Raw genomic sequence first — 25,663 nt, forward strand, 5'->3', positions numbered from 1 at the left:
TGCAGTTTTGCGCAAGTTGAAAATGTTTAGCTGACTGTAATTTGTCATTTTTGTTCAATAAGTTCTACTATTGATGTCATGAATGTAACATGCCTATGATAAGGCTTTGCAGTTGTACAATATGGTCAATCTGTTGTCTCAATTGTGTGTCATGAGAAGCGCCGAAGCTACATTCATGCATTGTTTTGCTCCAGTTAAAAATGTTTCTGCCTAATTTGTCAGATCAAATGCATTCAATAAATTCTACTATGTCAAATATAACATGCCGAATAATGTTTGTAGGCCTATGGTGTATTTCATCTAGGCTTCTCTTATGTTCAATCAAACTGGCTTTGCCCACCCGTTTTTTTCTGTGCCCACCCATTTGAACATTTCTGGCTACGCTATTCTGAATTGAGCATAGGTCTACAAGTAGAAAAACCTATTCGTTTGGACTGTCGACTGAGGGGAAAAAAAGAGATTCTGTTGCTCTGTCCGAGTGGTCATTTAAATATAGGTCTTTAGGTTAAATTGTGTGTGGTAAAGTTATAATCGGACTGGTAGGCCTAGTCTGATTTAACACCGCAAAACAGAAGCAGCAGCTGGCAATGGAAGTCAATAAATAATTTCTAGGTCACAGCAATCGGAAAAAATAAATATCAAAATCAATTTTGGCACTGAGGCCGTTTTTTAAATGTTCTACTTTTGATCTGACATTAAAATCAAGTCTGAAAAACGACGTGGTATTTGTTGGTTTGTATGACATTCATAAACAAATAATGAAATTATTATTTTTTTCGTTTTTTCATTTTGGATTCTCAATTCAATATGAAATGAACGAATGATAGACGGACATATGTGCATTGCCCGTCATCATATAAATGAGATACATTAGAAGATTAAGAATTAGACTACGGTCTGTAGAGGTACTGTAACATAGGTGATGACAAGGATAGATGATGATGATAAGAGGATAGATGATTAGAATGGAATACAATTATACAATACAGTGACTGCGTGCACATGCACTTTAGTATTACCCAAAATTAAATATGTGAACACAATGAAATAATCATTTTCTATCTAAAGCTCAGATTTTGTGTTTTAAAATGTATGCAAATTAGTGCATATTTAATTAGATAATGCCTAATTTGCACATTTAAACATTCAATTACAGAAAACTTGTAATACATTTCTTTCTTATATTAATGTCAGTAATCAACTGGGGAAGTTTCATAGTGATATCTGCTAGTTAAATGTTTTACCCTATTCACCTGTAGTGTCTCGCCTTAACAACCGAATAGAATGATGAGGCTCTGAGCCTTTGAGGCGGCTGATGTTTCTTCCTTTGTGATTTGAACTTATGTGTCTACTCTGCTTGAACTCTGTTGGGGGTTGTCAGGAAGCAATCCCCAAGGTTGTCATGGCATCACACACATGGAACCCTCAGGATCGTTTGCATCCAGTGGCTGCTGAAGGAAGGAGGCCCAATCAGGACTGGAGGTAGGCAGGCATGCCTGGAAGTGGTTCCAAAATCTACAGAAGATGGAATGGCACCCAACACACAAAATATAACATAATTTCATAAGAATAGAATTTCACAGTGTGTCTGTGTGCTTATGTGTGTGTAAGTGATTTATGTAGAGTATGTTTGTGATTGTTGTGTGTGTGTAAGTGCCAATACCTTGTTTTGTGTGTGTGTGTGTGATAGTGTGTGTACTGTATGTCTGCCTGAGTGTATGTGTGTGTGTGTGTGTATGTCTGCCTAAAGTGTATTACATACTCGACGTTCCCGACCGGTAGCGTGACAATGTGACGTCAAAATTACGTAGATCTCACTGGCGCACCAGGATTTTGGCCAGGTCGCGCACGTTCGCGCACCACTCTATTTTTTCAGCTGAGCATGACAAAGTGGAAACCGGAAAATGGACTAGTTCGAGGGCAAGCGAGAGTTGCAGTTCGGAGGTCTGTTTTGTTACAGTCGTGAATTTTTAATAGTTTGCTGGATACGTGAACACATACGTGAGCAGCAACCAAAGTTTGAAGTAGCCTATCATTGAGACTAGCTTTTACTGCCAATGCTACTGACTGCTTCTTCTACTGTGTAAAGTAGGTAGCGATAGCCTTTTCACAACAGTGACACCTCTGTTCAGGAGAATATTGCAACTAGTGTCGCGACCACCACGCACAAGTATAAATGCTCCCGTGCACTCCTGTGACATCACATTGTTGCGCTACAGGTTGGGAATGGCGACTATGTAGGGGGCTTAAGTGTGTGTGTGTGTATTTATGTGTGTGTGTGTGTGTGTATTCCCATGTCTCACCTGTGGTGATAAACATCGGGATCTCTGCTGAGTCGGTTCTGGAAGCCGATGTACAGATCATCCCACAACAGACCATTTTTCACCACGTGCCTCATCACTCCCACCCTGTTCTTCATCTTACACACCCAACACAACACACACACACACACACACACACACAGACACATTGAAATGCTTTTTTTTTTGATCCGACAGGCAAGCAAGGAAAACAAGATCCAAATACTATAAGGTGACAGGTCTACATGCAGGGATTAAAGTGAAAAGAAATCGTTTGACTGAACTTTTTTTAGGCCATAACTCATACGTTGTTTATATCTACCTATAGAGATAGCACCCCTTTTGCAGTCGCGACCTATTGGTTTATAATGTACAAAAAGATGCAAACAGCAAAGTAAAGGGAGTATTCGCCTTATTCACACGGCGGCCATTGTTTAAACCAAAACGAGGCTACACTTACTATATAATTAATGCCACCTACAGGTGAATGCATAGAACATAACAATCCTATGGTTTGTGTACCCTGTAGCCTCGTTCTAGTCGCCAATGGCCGCCATGTGAATAAGGCGAATTGAGAGTGTTCTTGATTGAGATTGAGTTTTCCTGATGAACAAAATAATATTTCAGTACCATCCCTGACCATTGCTGATTAGCCATTGCTGTTCTTTTCTAGTGCAGCAATATTATAGAAAGGCTTTAACTTACACTCTTATTTAATTAATTCAGGCCAAAAGTGTTTAAAGGGGAGATTTTTTTTCTTGTTAATATGCAATTCAACACCAAGTAAAATCTATAAAATGAAGTTTGCAAGACTTCCCATTTCCTCATCAAAGTAACGAATCAGAACATTCTAGATATTGTTCTACAACATTTGTTCTACAACATTTGTTGCCTCATCCGCATTTAATGAAAACATGGTAATTTTGAGTTTTACAGACAACTCAGTTTTCCAATGAGCACCAATACTGTGTGTGCTCATGCAGGAGGTCTGCGCATTTGATAACGACAATCTGGAGAGGGCGCTTGTCTTCAGCAACAGATTGTATAAGGTTGACAATTGGTTGCGATATGGTGAGGGACAGGTCGTGTTGCGCTATGAAAGAACATGCGTAGCCTACTTTCTAAACGTAAAAACGGTCAGCCATAGATAAACGTAGCCTACCTCTGTTGTGGTGGCTAGTTGCACCAGGTAGGGAAGATATCCTGAAGTGCACAAACGTTAACCTTATGGCGGTCTTCTGATTGGTGGCGTGCTAAAACGTTTTCCTATTGCATCCATAAACAGTTTTCTTGCAGCGAACCGCGCAAAAGTAAACCCGTGGCACTTTAATTTCTTTACACCATAACTTGTTAGTTCTCCCCCGTTTCCAACAGCTGCCCATCTCCATTAATTTTTTAACTTTTGACACCTGCCTTGCCTTCCTTTAGCAACAACGCATCCATGAAAGCTAGTGGCCTTGCCAAATAGACGCACACAAATCATGACTCTAATATGCGAGGTTCTGGTAGGCCTACTGGTTATGGTTTTGTGCTATAAATTAATAATATTTTATAGCAAAGTTTTAAGTTAACTATTTTAATTGTATGGTTATTTTTTGTCAACATACACTCACAACCTACTTTCGTTAAAAGTGAGTCCAGTCAAAACCTTCCGTCGCATATTGTGAAAAACATTGTTGTACATGTCATAACAGACTGGATAATAAATTGCATAGGCTACGGTTTATATTGCATCGCTTTACACATAATGTTACTTGCATTGATTAAAAACTGTAACAATAATAGTAGCCTACATCGGGTGGCATAGCAGGCTATCTGTTCAAGTCATAGGTGACACCCAAAATGAATGACCTCCCCTGACAAGAGTTCGCGATAGTAAGAAATTGTCTACATTGATGCACGGAAAGAACACAGCCTACGCTTCTTCTCCGAATTCGCACATAGAGCTCACAATATCATATCCAAAAAAGTTAAACGGATTGGCCAACCGTTATAGTCCTCCATACGTTTTCTTTTTTTTTAAGGAAACGCCCGAGACAAGTGTGTAGCTACAACATAAACAAAGCGAAACTCATGGCTGACGTAGGCTATCTTCTTGAGCGGTCACTGATTGAGACACAGAAAGTTCTCAAGAACACTATTAGGTCTTTAAACATTTACCATCACACACATTAATTCATCGGACCTAATATTTGTAGTTGCCTTAAAAAGGAAAAGCAAAGGTGATAGTCCCCCCCCCCTCCTATTTTTTTTCTCATCGGATCTGCATCGATCTCAAAAATAACATTTCTAAAATCAAATTGACGGAAATCCGTCCTACGACGGAGAACTTTAAGCCTTGTACATGGCTCGCATACTTTTACAGGTCACAAAACAAAAACAATAAACAAAACATCTCAAGACTTTGCAGGTCAAAAAACAAAAACAACAATAAACAAAACATCTCAAGACTTTGCAGGTCACAAAACAAAAAAACAAAACATTTCAAGACTTTGCAGAGGGGTATTTCACAAAGGCAGAATTAAGAAATCCAAGATAAGTGATAAAGCGAGGTTTGACATAGCGTTGTCTGGTCATCCTAGCTAAACTCGTTTCACTAACGCCAATCCAAGATGAGTAGGAGCAACTATGCCAAGCCAGGTGTAAGTAATTCAGGATGTGTGTGCGTTCTCGTTTCTGCCCCAAAGAACTCACGGTTGGAATAAAAAAGACGCGGAAAATAGCGTCATTCACGCAAAGTGAACAACCTCTTTTGATATAGACTAACAATGAAGTGAAGTTGTCCTTTTCGGAATGGGGAATCATGGCTATTTCTGTAAAACAGCAGGAGTAGACGTGGTAGACCAACTGAATGCAAATTTACGTATGCACCCACGTGTGAGTGCTTCCTTGTCTTGGCACGCAACGCCATTAAGAAATCGCTTGCCACTGCAAAGATGCACATAGTATGATATACCTTTATATTATTGTTAAAAACACCTTCGAAAACTTGCCCCTCCACTTCCAATCAACTACAGTAGGCTATTCATCAAACGTCTATCAACAAAAGAAGCAAACAAAGAGTACCTATGTTAATAATTATAAGGCTATATCAATAAAATAATAACCATATGGTAGTAGGCAGACAATCTGTTTTGTTTTGCGAGCAAATACATTTAGCAAATAGTATATAAATGGAATAAAGCTCCTTAAAAATTAGCACGGAGGTCTGATTTGAATGACAGCTAGCTGAGCCAATAAGACAACATAATTACCATTAGAATTAACTTAGCTTGGCTGTTAGCCTGGTCGGGACCAGGCTAGGTGCAGAGAATAAATCCCCATGGTAACTCATCTCTTTTGTGAAACCAAGTGAAGGCTAAATTCATCCAGGATAACCAAAAATACCAGCTTAATCCCTTATCTATCTGTGAAATACCCCTCTGGTCACAAAACAAAAAAACAATAAACAAAACATCTCAAGACTTTGCAGTGGACACAAAACAAAAAAACAATAAACAAAACATCTCAAGACTTTGCAGCACGAAGCACGTTAGACATATCGAGGCTTCACAAAGCCTTGACTCAGGGGTATGTGCTAAGTGATACTACGATAGCAGTTATGTGATATATTTGTCACTAGGCTTTCAGCTCAGATTTGTGTGTGTTCTCAGTGTTGGGATGACATTGGCCAATCGTGAAACGTGGAGACGCACAAGACCGCCTATATTAAAAAAACAATTACTTCCACATTTATGAGCGATAGAGTAATCTACACTGCGGTCATTTTTAGTGTCTAACCTATAACATCAAATAAATCGATTGTCATCAGATGTTGTATGGTATGCACGTCCATAGTGGCATATTTGCATGCACAACACTATTAAAGCGCATTTGAAATCCAAAATGTTTGTAGAGGCGGAGCTCCACCTGTAAGATATATGACAGAATCCTACATGTGAGATAACTTTGTTTTTCAAGACAATTGATTGGTCAGTGGGCGGTAGATTACACGATTTGAGCTATAACTTAGGGTGCATTCAGAGCACCTCGGAATGACAAGGACCGCCCCCATGGCTACTTTGTTTTTCCGACAGCAAGTGTTCAAGTGCTTTGCCATCGAATGTGTGACAAACACGGATGCCACAACAAAGGGTAAAACATACACTCACTAATCCTAAACAAACAACTTTATTTGCTTAAAATATAGTGTAAGATGCTCGTGAAAGAAAGATATGCAGCTTTTCAAGTGATAAAAAGGGCAAATTCCCAAGTTCACATTAAAACTGTTGGACATGAAAGGCCACATGGACTACAAACGAACTACAACGTGGCGACAAAAGTGATGACGAGCCCCTAACTGGGCAACTATGTTAGCAAAATCTAGCCCCAGTTTCCGACCTCTGACTCACACATTAAGTGACGTGAATGACGCGGAATGATGATGTTTTCACTCGGAGAAAGGTTTTTACGAAGCCCATGAACGCTAGGTTAGCACATAACCTCCTCCCGACCAGGTTTAGTTGCGAGCATAAGATACCATGGTGATATAGCGACGTAGCCTGGAAAATACAGACCCTGATAATCTAGAAAGATTAAGGGTCTGGCAAAGAACAATGTAATGGCCCAACTTGAGGGGCGGCAACAAGCATGCATTTAAAAATCTCACTGCACGCAATTGGATAACACTAGACCATGTTTACTCTGAATTATTTCGGACTTCGACGCAATCGGATAACATTATGACCAATGTGAACTTACGACCGATGTGAACTGTCCTCCAAGCAGCGCTGTCCTCCAAGCAGCGCTTGCAGCGCTGTCTTCATCAGTTTAGCTGGTTTCCCGGAATGTTGGGGTAAAAGTAACGTACATCATTGCTCTTTGCCAGAGTGTCTCGCAGAGACAATTCCATTATGCTTTTGCGAGAACTCTGGATTTCCAGGGTAATAGCGACGTTAAAACAGATCCACTTTTGTGTCACAGCATACCCTGGCTTTGAGCGCAACATACCTCACTAACCTACTAATCGAGATTTGTAGTATACCCCAACGGTCACTTCCAAATACAAGACGTATTGAGTTTATCTCTGGTCCCATTCTTGAGGACATACAGTAGCCTAGCCTAAAACAAGACTTTGTTGTTTGTCTCTAATCTTTTGCAGTAGTCATTTAATGCCTTTTCATCTAGACCAGGGGTGTCCAAACTACGGCCCACGGGCCAACTGCGTCCACGGTCCAGTTTGTATTGGCCCGCAGCAAATTCTGAAAATATAATTGAATATGGCCCACACAAGAAGCTTGAGCTCAACTCTGTTGCACTTCTCAGTTTCAACACTAGATGGAGCCATCCATGTAAACATCACCAGAAATGGCAGCACCCAAGAAACGAAAAATAGCAAGTGAGTGTAGAAGATTTCAAACACGGTGGGAAAATGAATATTTTTTCAAAGAAATCAGAAATCAGAAAGTGTGTCTGTCTGATTTGCAATGAAGATGTTGCTGTGATGAAAGACTATAATGTATAATGCACTATGAGACCAAACATCAGAGCTACGCATCATACACCGAACGAACACAGAAAGTCAAGCAAATGGTAGCTAACCTGCAAGCTCAACAACTGTTTTTTTTTTTCGTGCAAAATACAGGAAAACGCCACAACAGCAGACGGTGATTTCATAAAAGCAGTGCCTCATCAAAGTCACAGAAATAATGTTCCCGGAGAAAGTGCAGGATTTCAACAATGTGAGCTTATCCAGAAATACAGTGGTGCGGAGAATCGAGGACGTGTCAGCTAACTTGAAACTTCAGTTGAGAGACAAAGCTTGTGCTTTTGATTTTTAGTCGATAGCATGCGATGAGAGCACAGATGCTATAGACACCGCGCAACTGTTAATTTTTTTGCGGGGAGTAGATGATCATTTTTGCTGTATGGAGGAGCTGCTTGATATGATGAGCCTAAAAGGCACAACAAGATATTTTTGAAGCTGTGTCAGAGGCAGTTGAAAAGATGGGGCTTAAATGGGACAAGCTCTGTGGAGTAACAACGGATGGAGCTCCAGCCATGACGGGCGATTGCAAAGGAATGGCATCGATGGTGTGCGCCAAGGTAAAAGAGAGCGGAGGTGAGGCTGTTAGGGTGCACTATATAATCCACCAAGAAGCACTGTGTGCCAAGACTGTCCAGCTGGCCGATGTGATGAACACTGTTGTAAAACTGTCAACATAATTCGAGCTAGAGGACTGTACAACAGAACATTTCAAGCTTTCCTTTCTGATGTGGATGCTGAATACGGGGATGTACTCTACCACTCTCAGCCAGGCTATGTACTGAAGCAGTTTTATTCGCTGGCTGGCAGACCTGGCATTTTTACTCACCATCTGAAAACACTGAACAAGAACTTACAAGGCAAAGAACAGCTGGTGCCACACCTGTATGCGCACATGAAAGCCTTCTGTGTAAAGCTCCGCCTGAGTATCAAACATAAGTAAATAATAGCTAAATCTGTTAAGAAATGTGGTTGTATTGTTCAGAAAATGCTGTTTTATAAGAATATACAGAGCATTCATGCCAATCATATTCCTGTTTTTCACAACTTTCAACCAAACCAGAAAAAGCTCAAATGCCTTGACTGACCGAAGCCCATATTAAGAATACAGATGTCCACTTGAAGATCTGCTCTTCTAAAAATCTAGGCAAACTATTTTGAATCAGCCATAATCAAAAACATTTTGGAGGAAAATGGAGGAAATGTTTGGAGATCCTTGGGGATGGGGGTCTTTCTTTATTCAGGATGTATGAAAACATCTCAGAAGGATATTGAAAGCTTATCGGGTGAGTTCTCTCATATATCTCTCATCTCTGGTCTATGGTCTCATCTCTGGTCATTTTATATACCTCCTCAAGCTACCGAGTCTGAAGCAGCTCAGCAACTTTCTGCTCACATCACAAACATTGAAAACTCTCATCTAACGGCTACGGTGTTGGTTCTAGGGGACTTTAACCACATCTACTTGAAGCGGTCTCTGACCAGGTTTACACAGCAGACTCAGGTGCCCACCAGGTATGATAAAGTATTGGATCAATGTTATTGTACCATTGCTGATGCCTTTCATGCAGTAGCCTGGGCTCTCCTAGGGCAATCAGACCATAACACTGTCTTTCTAATCCCTGTCTGTCTTCAGAAACTAAAAACTGTTAAAACAACGACTAGGGTAGTAAAACAATGGTCTTCTCAAGCAATTTGTGCACTCAAGGACTGTTTTGATAATACAGACTAGTTTGTTTTTAAAGAATTTGCTGAGGTGGTTAAATATAAACTTTGCCTACTAAGTCTGTGACTGTGCACTGTACAGTAATAATAAGCCATGGTTTAACAGAGAGGTAAAACATATATGGAAAAACAAACATAACGTCTATAAAAGTGGGGACATAGTTCTATACAAGGTGGCTAAATATGACTTTGAGAGCTGCATTAAGGCCAAAGCTGACTAGACGCACAATCTGGAAAGCAAACTTGAGCCAAATGACAGTAGAGGGTTATGGGATGGTCTGACCACAGCTGCCTGACCATGAAACCTGAAACCATGTCGGTGCCACTCAGGGTTGGGTAGTAACGGATTACATGTAATCTGGATTACGTAATCAGATTACAAAAATCAAGTAACTATAATCAGCCCAGATTACAATAAAAAAAATTGTGTAATCAGATTACAGTTACATTGTTGGGGATTACCTGATTACATTTTATCATGCAAGCAATGCAACTTATTAATGATAGCCTAGTTATCTTTTAATTCGACAAGCTTCGGACTTGCCAGTTCGATCCCCGACCAGTAGAAAAAATGTGGGCGGGGAAAGTGGTTGAGCACTGCTCTCCCATGCCCACATCCACGGCTGAAGTGCCCTTGAGTAAGGCACCTAACCCCTCATTGATCCCCGAGCGCCGTTGTAGCAGACAGCTCACTGCTCTGGGTTGGTGTGTGCTTCACCTCACTGTGTGCTCATTGTGTGCTTCACCTCACTGTGTGTTCACTGTGCTTCACTAATTTGCGGATTGGGAGACCAAATTTCCCTCACGGGATCAAAAGAGTATCTATACTTACTCACTAACTTATTTACTATTGGGGCAGGTCTCTCGGCACACTGCCTGATCTTTTCCTCCTAATCCTAATGTAGCCTCTTGTTTTAGTGTTACCGTTTACTTTGAGAAAGTCACCAGGTCCCCCTGGTTGAAAAACATCCCAAAGGAATAATTTTCTCACCCCCACAATTGAAATGGACATGGTGTCATTCAATCTCAGGCCATGTTCCTGGGTCAAAAAAATCCAGAGAAAGCTAAATTCATTGTCCAGGTGTGCCCTTATAAAGGTTAAGCTGAGTTGTTCATGTTTGGAGAATAGTGATCCATGATCACATCCATGACTAAGTGATCAATTTTGGGATGGGGAAAATTTCAACCACCAAAATACCACCCCCAAAGTGGAGAATAGCTATAGAAATGTATTAGTTTTGGGTGTTTTTCAGACAATGGGACCTGGTGACCTCAAAGTAAATGGTAACACTAAAACAAGTGGCTACATTAAGATTTTTGGAGGAAAAGATCAGTTAATTCACACAGGAATGCTTTACTCAGAGCAAAGAGATTTCTTAGATGTAATGAAATAATAAACAGAAACATAGAATGAGAATTCTTTCATCAATTCAGTGGTGGTGTCTTTTACTTAAGGGACATATTTATTGAAGTAATCTAAAAGTAATCCTAAAGTAATCAGATTACGTTACATGTTTTTGGTAATCCTGATTATGTTACTGATTACAAAAATTGCCATGTAATTTGTAGTCAGTAATGGATTACATTTCAAAGTAATCTGACCCAACCCTGGTGCCACCACAACCAATGAGCATCAATACCCTCAGCCCTCTTACTGCAATAGAGGAGCATGGGGTTGGGCTCCTGCTAAAGAGGAGCATAGGGTTAGGAGTGTGTGTGTAAGGACCAGGGCTTTGAACCAGAATTTTTTCCCAATTGGTTCGTTCCGAATAGAAACAGTATTTTAACTTTTTCTTTTTTCCACAGCAAAACGTCGCCATGTGAATACATTGAGCCAATCATGTGCTGTGTTGTGAATACATTGAGCCAATAATGTGGTGTGTTGTGAAGACATCGTGCCAATCATGTTGTGATCGTGTTGTGATCTCGCCGCTGGAGCAAGATTGGTGTCGTGAAGCCTTGCGCATTTCTGCTGAAATGGATGCCCGATGAGTGCCCAAAAAGCGTTGTAATATGGCCGCCGAGTGGAGGGACTTGCCTAAAAGGACTTTGCTTCAATTGACCAAACCTGGTCAGGGCTCAATCAGTGCATTTGTTTCTCTTATGTCATCAAACAATACAAAACCAAAAAGCATTACAGAAGCATCCATCCAAAAGCCTATGCAACTCACTTAGCTAAATCTGTGCAAATAACTGAAATATGGTAGGCTACATAGCTGCCATTGTGAACATCAATTGGCCAAACCTGGTCAGGGCCCAATCAGGGGCGGAGCTACGTGGTGGCCAGGGGGGGCCACGGCCACCACTGGTCAAAGCTTGGCCACCCTGCTGGCCCCCCCAGCTCCGTTCAGTGAAAAGTAAAAAAAAAATTGCTGCCGTTTTCGACGGCACTTTGCCAACACTTTGCAAAGCAGGGACAACCAATTACTGCACTCTATCTAGCCCACGGTTGTGATCAAATCGTAAGTAGGCTAGTGCAGCAGTAGGACAATTCAAGTCATCTGTTAAAAACACTTAGTAGACTAGCCTATTACTTAACCTCAGTAACAACAGGTGAGTTGATGATGAGTTGGAACATTAATGCTAATAGATGTTAGAATGTGTCACGATCATAGACTGTATATATAGAACTGGACAGTGTGGTTGCATTCAGCAGTGTTCTATGGAATTGAAGCCGCCGAGGCGACGCCATCTTGGAAAATTTGCAACCAATTTGAAGTGCGGCTGCGCAGCAGAAGTTGAAGCATGCGCAGTGAAGAGGAGTCGCGGTCAGGCACGCCCACTCAGTTGCCACTCAGCGAGTTAAACCCGCCCCTTGTCAAGTGAAACCCGCCCCCTTCTCCTTTCCACAACGCAGGTCGACTCGGCGCCGAAGGCTAGCTGGCTGGATGAATTTTGCGGCTGTGAGTTAGCTAAACAGTACAAACAACAATCGGTTTGTTCTTGTCTGGTAAGTGTTGCGTATCAACTGAAAAGTTTTTTTGTCTATTGTTGTTCTTAAATTACGTCTAAGAGAGCTTATTATGTTGATTATAGACTGTGACAATTTAGTATGGTGAATACTAATGAGCTAACAACAGAAATACGGACAGCGAATTACATGCTAACGTTAGCAGCTACAAGGCTAAGTTAGTCGTTGAAGTGAAGATTAGCACACAGCTCCCGTAACAGTCGATGCATGATATACTTGGTTTTATTAGTTGTTGCTGTTTTCAAATATCTCAATCTTAATGTATGCCATCTCAACATGGAGTAACCATTGCCTGTACATGGGGATTAATAACACTAGACAGTCAGTACAGTATATGATGTGATAAAGCAACGGTATGATGTGATAAAGCAACGCAAGTTAACGTTAACGTAATGTGAAGCATGGACCTCATCAACCCGTCATGTTAATGTAACTACTAGCCAATTTGCCAGCGTTGCATTTTTTCTAACGTTAACGACAGACACCTCTGTTAGAGCTACTTCTGTGATGGTAGGTCGGTAGCATAGACTATAAAAAATAGATCGGTAGGTCGGTAGTTGTAGACCGCATAAGTGAATGATTGATAAATGAAACGCCTGCATTAAACACTACGCCAAGAACCAGTCACTTCCCAGGGATATCGGTGAACATTTGAGAAAGACCTTAGTTTGTCATCTAACGTCCATGATCAGTCATACTGATAACGTTATTTTTCAAGCTGACGCAAGTTAATAACATTCCCACCGCATATTTAAATGTGTAGTTAACATTAGATAGGCTGTGAAGTTTATTGCACACATATATTTAATTAATTGGTATTACTAGTGGTGTTGAGTGCCTGATTAGATGCTTTGTAATGTTGTAAAATTGTCTGACTAACTTTATTGTAACTTTCCTTTTTGCAGGTAAGATGGCTGAATGTACTGGAGGTGGCGGCAAGGTGGTCTCCATGGTCTACATTAGTCTGCAAGCAAGGGAATGCCTACGTGAAGTGGTTTGGCTGGGGTGGTCTGAGGTGGCATGTCCTCCTCCTTTCTCCAAGTCCCCTGACATCCATCTCCCTGACATCACCCACCGTCACTGGATCAACCTGAAGCCCCTTATACATGGGACATGGCACAGCACCACTACGTTCTGAAAACACATGACTTTCAATAACTTGCGTGGCACCAAGAAAGGTCTGCCGCTGCTCTGAACCTTCTGTTAATGTGACATCATTCATTCTTGAGGCTGTACACATCCCTTTGTTTCTATTTTCTTTATTGATGTCACCCAAACTTCAACTTTCTGTATGCCCCTGAACTCACACAAATTGTAAATTGCAATGCGCCATTTAACCAGTGGTGTAGTCTAGTTAGTTAGTTGCAGTGGTGGGTATACTGTGAGCAACCCCAAATGTTATTGAATACGTATCCTTGCCTATTTTAAATGGGTATACTGAGATGATGATGCTTTTTAAATGGGTTTACTGTGTAGTCCTGTGTATCACGTAGACTATACCATACCACGGTCATTTAACTGCCTTGGTATTTAAGTCAGAGGCCATTGCTTAGTATTTAACTGTAGCCTACACAAAGATGTAGACGTTACAAGAATATTAATATCAAAATAATTATTGGTTGATACTAAATCAATATTGATTTTTTTTTAATTTCTTTTGTGTGATATATCATTCAGAATGTTGCAACATGACTGGTCTTCAATCAGCCAAAGAGAACACATCGTAACTCCTCTCCTAGTTACTCTCCATTGGCTCCCTACAGTAGCCAGAATTAAATTTAAATCTCTCACTTTGGCCTATAGGACACTGACTGGATCTGCTCCTTGTTATTTTAATTCAATGATCAAGATATACATCCCCAACCGCCCACTGCGGTCTTCTGATGAGCGTCTGTTGTGTCGACCAGTCTTAAACGCTAGGTCAAATTCAAGACTCTTTTCCTCAGTGGTTCCATGTTGGTGGAATGAGTTGCCCAGTGCTCTTCGTTCTTGTGATAGTTTTTGGTCTTTTAAGCACTTCTTATACATTATGGTTTGTATGCAGTAGTACTGTTTTATTTTATTATAGGCTGTTGATTAATTTGACATTGTTTATTATTGATATTCTCCTTAATGTAGTCTTACCATGTTATTGTTATTATATTATTGATTGAATGGGCATTATTATTTATTATTGCTTTCCCCCCTCATTTTCATTGTTTATTTCATTAGGCTATTGATTGATCCCTGTTTTAAGTATTATATTGTTTTGTATTTGTTAAGGGTAACCATAACCATCATCATAATGTGGTATTTTCTTATGCACTTGAAACAAAGAATAAAAATGTTTCTTTAAACGTAGTACCACTTTAAACACATCACACACTGAACAGCAAAGTAGCTTCCTGATTATGTGTAAAATGTTTACAGAGTATCCTGATGTAGTAGGTCCATGTTCTCATATTTTTACAGCTGACATGAAGGCTGCAATATTACATTTTTGATTTATAATGAAGCACCCTCTCTGACTAGCAAGCCTGTGGTAGAGGCATACGATTACAGACATATTGAGAGAGCCTATCAATGAGTTGTCACAGTTTTCAATTTAGACGTATTATTTTGAAATGATGTACGTCTACGGGAGGATTACACATCACTGGCAAGGCCTGATCAAATCATACCAATGCAAAATGCTTCTCCAGCAGTGCAATCGCAGGTAACAACGATACCTTAACGCATTTTCAGATACCGCTGTTCTGAGCATACTAACCATTTGTAACTTTGAATCCCTCCTCACGTTAAGCTATGGTCCAATAATGTCTTCACTAAAACACAAGTAACGTTATTTGTCGGGCTGATTCATAAATGGGCATACCGAGGTTGTCGACCTAGCAGGCTAGGTGGCGTTTATTGCCATTCGCAAAACTAAGCAAGAGTTAACGTTAATGAAACTTAACATCGCCTTCTCCAGTGACTTAAGTGTATTCAAATGAAGTTGCAACGATGATGGCGGCAATCACTGGTTACGTTAAACCATTTGAAACAAGTAGGACTGTAAATGATGGTGACTATGGCTAACGTCAGCCCTTTTACTTTACCTATCAACTGGCTAATGCTAGCATGATGTAGCATGCTATGAGCTAATATACTTAGCATCTACGAAAGAACAGCACATATCTTTTTTCACAAAGAATCTGTCACAACTAACAACGATGTCTCTTACAAACAACTACACAATGTATGACTATCAATTTTGTATTTAGTCAGACTGTGATAAGATATAGCCTAATGATATTAACAGCAACACTTATTTAGGTTAGATTATGTGTCGAAATCAGGTGTCGTTAAAATAAGTGAGCGATGACGTGGTAGTGTCTGCAGCCTAGACGTTAAAACATAATGGACAAAGCGTCGTGTCTGCAGCCAGCCAGCTGTCAATCATAGGTGTAAACACGCCCTTTTTAGATTTGTTAATATAACATTAAAAAAAATAATTTCAGCGAGAAAAGAAAAAATGTGTGTATTGAAGCATCTTGAAAACTATTTTTTTCGAATAAAAAGTTGTAGATACAAAAATAGTTTTAGGTGAGAAAAGTGACACGGAAAGTTGGCTACTTGGCCATTGAAATACATGGGGATGGGCGGAGTTACACATTGTACTGCAACCAGCCACCAGGGGGCTCTGGACTAGCGCTCGCATCACTCTTAACAGACGGCACACTGTCCAGTTCTATATATACAGTCTATGGTCACGATAGCCAAGTGAGCTGCGTTGGGCTGTCCTTAGGTAGGCTCTGACATTGACGTGTGGGGCTGATCAGAAATAATCGGATGCCCGCGGTAACGCTTTACAAAAATATTTCGATAAAATTCGGGTGAAATGCAAGCATATTAGGCACATATCTCCGGATGGCTCCAATAAAAGTAGGCTAATAGGGCCTAGTCTAGTCTACTTTATAAAAAACATAATTTGCTGACTGCGTGTGGTAGCAGTTGCCATAGCAGCTGGTCAGGCAGAGGCAGGCTGCTTTGCCTGAGTTCTTTGTTACATTACTCCAGAACTGTTCATCGCAGCGAGATGAAACCTTAATTGCGTGACAGGGCAGAAGTGGAGCTTTCCAACGAGACTAAACTCTTGCCTGTGCGATCAAGTAGGCTATGAAAATAAATAAATACATTTATAGTTTACCTGCGCACCCAATACTCTCGTTTGAATTACTCGCGAACCCGTGATCGCATAGATATGGCAAGCATATCAGAAGAAAGAGGAGACACAGGGCTATCTATTGGTAGCAAGTATATCGATGCTTCTGGGCTATAAAAACAGACAACGTGACTGCAAAATAACATCATGTACAAAAACCAACTCTCGTTTGAATTAGGCTACTCACAAACCCGTGATCGGATATGCCACGCATGTCAGATGAAAGAGGAGATAGAGAGCTACCATTTGATACCAAGTACTGTACATCCTTCTGGGTTATAAAACAGACGAAATGACATCAAAATAATAACTTCATATAGCTCGACTTACCCCACGTTTTTGTGTGTTGTGGTGGCAAGGCATGTACATAATCCAACGCTATCATGTGTTTCTCTATGGCAAAGTTCATACGGTTTTGAGATCCCAGCAAATTCCTGCATGGCATCCAATTCGAGACACACATTGCATCTCAATTTATTCGACAAAGAAACACCTTTTTGCCTTCACTTTGTTCATGACAGTAAAGTTGTTTTAGAATCATCATGAGTGTACACACATAATAAGACTGATTAAGTAAGGTGCATTATCATAATGTACTTTTTTATAGCATTGGCCTATTTATGGAAAACGATTTGGAGTGGACAACAAACTGACCTGTGTATCAGTGTTGGCTTTACACAATTTATTGCCATTATTAAAATAGGCTATCCTAATCTTCAAAACTTTTTGAGTAGTTTTCAAATAGTAGTTTTGATTCCCAAGTGCCACCCCAATAAAAAGTCTGGACCCAGCTGGCCCCCCCTATAAAATAATCCTGGCTACGCCCCTGGGCCCAATCAATGCATTTTTGTCTCTCTTATGTCATCAGACAATACAAAACCACAATGGTGTGTACATAGCTGCCATTGTGAATATTAAACGTATAAACAAATGCCCAAAACCTTGTCAGAGCCCAGAGGGAATGACAAGAGTGAGTGAAGAGTGTGTGTGTGTGTGTGTGTGTGCCCGCATTCAAAGTTCAAGTCAAGTTCAAGTTATGGAAAAGTCCAACTTGTTACCCACAGACTGAAGTTTTCCACAATACCGCAACCAAAGTTGGACAAGACACTGTTTTGGTTGGAATTGTTGTCATGTGCGTCGGTTTCAGATGAACCAGGGCCCAGTTTCCCGATAACGACAGAGACACGCTCTTAAGAGGGTTTTCTACGATTCATCTTACGAGCATTCGTTTGGTTTTTCCGACTGTTTCCCGAAAATGTGTATCGTGAACACGCGTGCACTGCTCTTAAGATGCTCTTAAGAGGAGCTGTCCACGTTAATAGTTCTGAAATATCCTATAATTTGATGGTGATGTCAGGTGACTGCACGTCACAGCTATAGGCCTACCATTTAAACTCCGGATCTACACATTAATTCACATCAATACGAAATTAGAAATACTTTGACATCTGCATGTAAGCATCTCAAGTAGGCTAGGTTATATACCACACACAGACATAAATAATTGTAATTATTTAAGATTAGATTGTTGCACCATGCAATACTTTTTTGCGGTGTCACAAGAACACGTTTGAAGATAAGAAAGAAGTCGAGTAAGAAAGTGAGGAAATGTGTAGGCTTAGATTTTGATGCAGTACAGACTAAACCACATGTTCCTTTCTCTGCTTTTACCTCATAGGCCTAATAAAATATAGCCTTCACTTTCTGGCAAACTACTCTTGCAACGTCTCGTTTCATAACTGAATTGCATTTTTGTCCGCTTTTCATCACATTATTATGACCATTAAATGTAGGCTATGCTATTTTGCACGCTAAAATCTGATTCATCACAGGTAAACACAATAAAGAATGGGAACGTAAGTTGGATTATGTATTCTGAGTTGTAATTCCTCTGTATGTCCTGTTGGTGACCTCAGTGAGAAGTACTGTTAAGACGCTCTTAGCCGGTAACGAGAACTCTGGAGCACTCGTAGATCTACGAGTGTTTTCACGATGCTCTTAAGCTACGATGGTTTCGGGAAACAGTCGGCAAATCTTAAGACGTTCGTAAGAGGGAGTTTACGACTTAGGCTTAAGATGCTTTCGGGGAACTGGGCCCAGATGAACTTGTGAACTGCAGATTGGACAGGTATGTGTGGTTTCGGTATCGTCCCACTTACCTCCAGGTAAGAGTGCTCCCTGTTTGGGCGCTTGGAGGGGAAGGACAAATCCAGAAAGTCCACCAAGTAGTCATAGCCCCCAGGAGCAGGATTAAAATCATCATCCGTTTCAATCACCTGCCATTCCAGATACAAACAGATTACACGCTACTGCAAATGATAGCCATTGCCAACAGGTATAGTACCTGTGCAGTATGTACGTTTAGTAAGTCTTCCTCCCGACACCCTAAGAGATGTTCTAGCGACAGACGCTAACACTCGGGAGTGGGGTTCTGTGTTTAGGGTGATTGTGTTCAGAGGGATAATTAAATAGAGCTTAAAATAAGGACAATTTCCATGCCTGAAGCTACCAAACATTTTTGAATCTGGTATGTGCATTATTCATTTTCAAGTCTTAAACAGCCTGGCACATGCCTGAAATCAGACACAGTGCCTGAGAACTTTAAGCCCTGTTACAGTATTGTGTTGGGAGGAGTACTGTGTCTACAATGACTGTTACAAGGGGCTCTGTATTTAGGATAGCTGTGAACTTTGTAAAACGATCTTACCCGAATGACAAGGTTGTAGTCTTTAAAGCCTGCCCAGTTGTAATAAAATGGGATCCAGCTTCTGCGCTTAAAAATGTCATCACCAATGGCAGAGTTGAGCTCTCCCACATACAAGTCAAGGTCCCAGCTGTCTTTAAACACCTTTGTTCCAGCTGGCGGGTCTGTTATGGCACTCCTATATGTATAACCACATTATAAAACATTCACAAGTATATGTTACTACACTGATATAAATATTTTTAAGCTTCTGTATTGATCTATAAATGTGAGTTTGTGCATGTGTGTGTGTGGTGCATGTGTGTAGGTGTGTGTGTGGTGCATGTGTGTGTGTGTAGGTGTGTGTGTGGTGCATGTGTGTAGGTGTGTGTGTGTGTGGTGCATGTGTGTAGGTGTGTGTGTGGTGCATGTGTGTAGGTTTGTGTGTGTGTGTGGTGCGTGTGTGTGGTGCATGTGTGTAGGTGTGTGTGTGTGTGGTGCATGTGTGTGTGGTGCATGTGTGTAGGTGTGTGTGTGGTGTAGGTGTGTGTGGTGTAGGTGTGTGTGTGGTGCATGTGTGTGTGTGGTGCATGTGTGTAAGTGTGTGTGTGGTGCATGTGTGTGTGTGTGTGTGGTGCATGTGTGTAGGTGTCTGTATGTGAGTGTGTCAGACATCCCAACCTGCAAAAAGCCATTTCAGGGAGGTATCACGAAGCCCCCCCCCCCCCAAAAAAAATAAATAATAATAAATAAATAACAATACTAAACTTTAAACTTTAAAAATAAAATATGTAGATCTTACAGTTTGGTCTTTTCATGTAGCCTTGGTAACTAGCCATCTAGTATAGGCCTGAATAATATGCACATGAATTGACACTAGTTAAACTCACCTCAACATGTTTTTTGCAATAATTTAACCCACCATGGGCAATGCTAACACTGTTACAAACAGTGCATCATGCAAGACTAGGCCTATCATTATTTTTTACTTTTATAAACAAGGGTACACTTTGAAATGGGTCTTACATTTTCCTTTTTTGGGGGTGACTCTGCACTGACTCTGCCGTGACTCTCCTGTTCCTAGATACACTGAACTGGTTTAGTTCGGGAGAAAAGAGATTAAAAGCCCGCCTACACTGAAAACTGATTGGTTGATTTGGCGAAACAGGCCAATCAGGATGCTCTATGTCTTGGATGCGCTCAGACACACACGCGCCACCCCTCTCTCTCTCCCCTGTCGTGAGCGCGCTACACTCAGATGCACACGCGATTTTAGGTCTCCCTCTCGCATGCGCGCTCTTCGCTCGCTCTAGATTCCGGGAGATTTCATCTAATTTGCGGGCGTCAGGGAGACGCTATCAATATGCGGGAGACTCCCGGAACTTCCGGGAGACTTGGGATGTCTGGTGTGTGTAGGTGTGTGTGTGGTGCATGTGTGTAGGTGTCTGTATGTGAGTGTGTGTAGGTGTGTGTGTGGTGCATGTGTGTGTGTGGTGCATGTGTGTAGGTGTGTGTGTGGTGCATGTGTGTAGGTGTGTGTGTGGTGCATGTGAGTAGGTGTGTGTGTGGTGCATGTGTGTAGGTGTGTGTGTGGTGCATGTGTGTATGTGTGTGTGTGGTGTAGGTGTGTGTGGTGCATGTGTGTAGGTGTGTGTGGTACATGTGTGTGTGTGGTGCATGTGTGTAAGTGTGTGTGTGGTGCATGTGTGTGTGTGGTGCATGTGTGTAGGTGTCTGTATGTGAGTGTGTGTAGGTGTGTGTGTGTGGTGCATGTGTGTAGGTGTCTGTGAGTGTGTGTAGGTGTGTGTGTGGTGCATGTGTGTGTGTGTGTGTGGTGCATGTGTGTAGGTGTCTGTATGCATGCATGTGAGTGTGTGTAGGTGTGTGTGTGGTGTATGTGTGTAGGTGTGTGTGTGATGTAGGTGTGTGTGTGATGTAGGTGTGTGTGTGGTGCATGTGTGTGTGTGTGTGTGGTGCATGTGTGTGTGTGTGGTGCATGTGTGTAGGTGTGTGTGTGGTGCATGTGTGTAGGTGTGTGTGTGGTGCGTGTGTGTGGTGCATGTGTGTAGGTGTGTGTGTGTGTGCATGTGTGTGGTGCATGTGTGTAGGTGTGTGTGTGTGTGGTGCATGTGTGTAGGTGTGTGTGTGGTGCATGTGTGTAGGTGTGTGTGTGGTGTAGGTGTGTGTGGTGCATGTGTGTAGGTGTGTGTGGTACATGTGTGTGTGTGGTGCATGTGTGTAAGTGTGTGTGTGGTGCATGTGTGTAGGTGTCTGTATGTGAGTGTGTGTAGGTGTGTGTGTGTGTGGTGCATGTGTGTAGGTGTCTGTATGTGAGTGTGTGTAGGTGTGTGTGTGGTGCATGTGTGTGTGTGTGTGGTGCATGTGTGTAGGTGTCTTTATGCATGCATGTGAGTGTGTGTAGGTGTGTGTGTGGTGCATGTGTGTAGGTGTGTGTGTGGTGCATGTGTGTAGGTGTGTGTGTGGTGTAGGTGTGTGTGTGGTGCATGTGTGTGTGTGGTGCGTAGGTGTGTGTGGTGCATGTGTGTAGGTGTGTGTGTGGTGCATGTGTGTGTGTGTGTGGTGCATGTGTGTAGGTGTCTGTATGCATGCATGTGAGTGTGTGTAGGTGTGTGTGTGGTGCATGTGTGTAGGTGTGTTTGTGGTGCATGTGTGTGTGTGTGTGTGGTGTAGGTGTGTGTGTGGTGCATGTGTGTAGGTGTGTTTGTGGTGCATGTGTGTGTGTAGGTGTGTGTGTGGTGTAGGTGTGTGTGTGGTGCATGTGTTTAGGTGTGTGTGTGTGGTGCATGTGTGTAGGTGTGTGTGTGGTGCATGTGTGTGTGTGTGGTTCATGTGTGTAGGTGTGTGTGTGTGTGTGTGTGTGGTGCATGTGTGTGTGTGTGTGGTGCATGTGTGTAGGTGTGTGTGTGGTGCGTGTGTGTGTGTGTGGTGCATGTGTGTAGGTGTGTTTGTGGTGCATGTGTGTAGGTGTGTTTGTGGTGCATGTGTGTGTGTGTGTGGTGTATGCATGCGTGTGACTGAGCAGAGAGAGAGAGCTTTAAAGGAATGCAGATGATTTGCATCATGTCTGTTAAATACGCTTCCACACACTGTGTTAACACACACGGCATACAGTAACAGAGAAAAGTGTGTATGTATGTATGTTTTATATACTATACAGTATGACCTTCCATTCATGTAGAAGGGCATTAAGCCATTATGGGTGTGTCTGTATGCATGCATGCATGCTTGCGTGTGACAGAGCAAGACAGAGAACATAAGCTTCAATGGAATGCAGAAGATATGCATCATGTCTGTTAGATTCCACGGAAGGACTGTACATGACGGGTGTGATTCTTCCCCTTTTTTCATAACGGCACACCCCTACACACACACACACATACCCAGTGGAGGGATGCTTCAGTGCTATACCCAGATCCAGCATAGCCCCAGGTGTGGGAGTCCAGGTGAGGATGTCAGGACTGTTCTTCCTGACCTGAGCGTTGAGATCCTCTGGGCTGTTTTTGATGTTGGTCTCCTTAATATATCTGCAGCAGACACGGGGAACAGGAAGTGGTCAGAGACGGGGACAGGAAGTGGTCAGAGACAGGGAACAGGAAGTGGTCAGAGACACAGTAGGGGTTAGATTTTTCAGCAGAAATTGCGTCATAGACGACATATCGGAAGTGTGATTCTGGATGTGCTCCTTTTGATATCAACGTTTTTTTCTAACAGAATTTGAATGTTCAAAGTTTCACGTAGCCCACCATTTCTGCTCACCGACACACATCACTATTCCAGCTGACATTTTGGACGCACACATCTGTGCTCAGAGAATGATGTGAATGTCATAATAACGTAGCCTAAAATTAAGTCATTTTTCTACAACATGCGCCTTAGGAGACACATTTCCCCTTAGGGATCTACAATGATTTTAGGGCCTATTCGGAAATAAATTGATGGATATCTGTCGTAGCGACTGATAACTTTAATCTCTGAAAATGATATAGGCTACAGTATATATTTTTTGTACGCTAAAGTTGACTAAAAAGAGGAATAAAAATCATCTTTTGAAAATTCATCTTAATGCCTTAAAAACATGACGAAAAATCCAACCTTTAAGGACACCAATTTTTTCAAATTTTCTTCCTTAAAATACACACCCCTTTGTTAAATTCCCATATAGGCAGGCAGATTTTTATTTTTAAAGGCCAGTTATTTCATGGATCCAGGATACTATGCATCCTGTTAAAGTTCCCTTGGCCTTTGGAATTAAAATAGCCCCACATCATCACATACCCTTCACTATACCTAGAGATTGCCATGGTTTTATGGAAAGTACCATGCCAATCAGTAGGTATGGTGAAGGGTATGTGATGATGTGGGGCTATTTTTATTTTTATTCCTCTTTTTAGTCAACTTTAGCCTGGGTTCATAAACCAACACAACCTACCAACAGCCTACCAACACAATTTACACATACAATTTCAATATCATAACTAGATGTACCGCAGAACGGTACAAAATATGCCCCCCCCCCACACACACACATTTTCTGCAAAAATAAATCACGCTTGTCAATTGGTCTCCATCTCCCACTCCATCCCCTACTCTTGTGTAAACTAGATGTACCGCATAGCGGTACAAAATATGACCGCCGCTCAGTCCTGTACATCCGTTCCACGAAAATAAAGCACACTTCAATTTGTCTCCATATTTTACTCCATCCCCCACTCTTGAAACTTTTGTGTATGCTTGTTTGGCATGCCTGAGTGTGTGTGTGCGGCTGCACAGAAAGGTAAATAGATTGTAGAATAGCCAAAGAAGATGCAGCATTGTTATAAAACCTTTAAAATCTCTAAACAATCACAAGTAGGGCAGTTCATCACAGTTCATCCATTGCAACTGGATTGATGAAAGGTCACTTACACCTGTAGGCTACATTGTATTTGGGAAAAGCAAAAGGTATCAGCATAATGTTATTTATTTATTTATTTATTTATTTATTTATAAACAAAAACATCTCTGTCAGTTCCATGCCGTTTTCAACAGCTATCAAAAACAAAGGTCATTTTTGGATGGATGGATTTTTTGGGAATGTTTCTTCTTCTACATAAGATTTTAGTCATCTTTAGTTCATGTAATACTTTATTGTCAATGCACAAATTAAGTAACAGTAGTCTGAAACGTTATTGTTAATGCACAAATTAAGTAACAGTAGTCTGAAACGAAATGCTGTTTTACATCTAACCAGTGGTGCAAATAACTGACATGTCCAAATGGGCCTTGATGAAATGCGTCGCTAGACTGTTGATACACATTTTAACAGGCCAAAGTTGAAGAGCTGTTGTCCATTATTGTTCGTGCAAATATAGGCTGATTTATGTTCCCTTGCATTGTGTAACTGAGGTCCATGGCTAGTCTGGCTTTCACCAGACCAAGCTCAATCTTTTAAGAAATCAAAAAATAAATAGCGGGCAGATCAGGCTGGGTTCACCCTAGTCCATAGGCACCCGATATTGTTTAATTTTCCGATTGAGATATCCACGCTCTGGCTATTCTAAATGCAAAAATGCATCAGGGAGTTATGACAAAACTGTAACTAACAAACTAGATCCTAATAGAAAGCTGTTAGCTTCCCTAAGCTACAGGTAGGCTTATAAGGTAGGCCTATTTACAACATAAATTGTCAATAGGCTATGCTGGCGACACAAATAAAATCTCCTTTGGAAACCAATGGCTTACGCCTTACAGTATCAAGCGGACTTAAACTGCCATATCGTGGCGAAAAGTTGTAATAAAATTCACGCAGCTCCATGAGTCAGGGGAAAGCGCGAATGAAGTAGCCACTTCTAAATGGGACCCACTACACAGTAGCTTAATTGTGTGTTGATAAGGCAGCCATAATGAAATGAAGGTGTCATTGTTTGGATACTTCACACACACGTGCTTTTTAATTTCACAGACTACAACTACCAAGCTGGAATCAAAGCACATCGATTCCCCTCTCACACCCTGCACGCACTTAAAACAAAATAAACAGGCGTCTCAGTCTCACGCATGTATAGGCAAAACTGTATCAGACCGGTGTAACGTTGGTAAATCTTCCATTGCACAGAATGATTTTTGTAGCACGTGCAACAAATGACAGTCGAAAGATACAATTACAGTGCTGCTATCAATTTGCTTGGTATAACCGCATTTATAGTTTTCTACAAATGCAATCAATCAAATTGGCCTCCATCACTCAACCAATGCTAACGGTAACATTACCTATGTC

The 25,663-nt window shown here is 41.3% G+C and overlaps 1 protein-coding gene across 1 annotated transcript in view; it reads right to left on the reverse strand.

Annotated features, from left to right (window-relative positions):
• Positions 1-1,400: 1,400 nt before the first annotated feature.
• Positions 1,401-25,663, reverse strand: part of LOC143136507 (cytidine monophosphate-N-acetylneuraminic acid hydroxylase-like) — a 33,875-nt gene continuing 9,612 nt past the window's right edge. Inside the window, exons 10-14 of the mRNA XM_076297228.1 lie at positions 22,788-22,931; positions 19,411-19,585; positions 18,863-18,979; positions 2,304-2,419; positions 1,401-1,515 (exon numbers count right to left, since the gene is read on the reverse strand). Coding sequence (XP_076153343.1) covers positions 1,401-1,515; positions 2,304-2,419; positions 18,863-18,979; positions 19,411-19,585; positions 22,788-22,931 — 667 coding nt within the window. The remainder of the gene's footprint in view (positions 1,516-2,303; positions 2,420-18,862; positions 18,980-19,410; positions 19,586-22,787; positions 22,932-25,663) is intronic.

Source organism: Alosa pseudoharengus, unplaced genomic scaffold, assembly GCF_046254945.1.
Source record: "Alosa pseudoharengus isolate Yale_2024_CS ecotype anadromous, Long Island Sound unplaced genomic scaffold, YU_APseudo_1.1 YU_APseudo_1.1_scf_20, whole genome shotgun sequence".
In the NCBI taxonomy this organism is placed as follows: Eukaryota; Metazoa; Chordata; class Actinopteri; order Clupeiformes; family Clupeidae; genus Alosa; species Alosa pseudoharengus.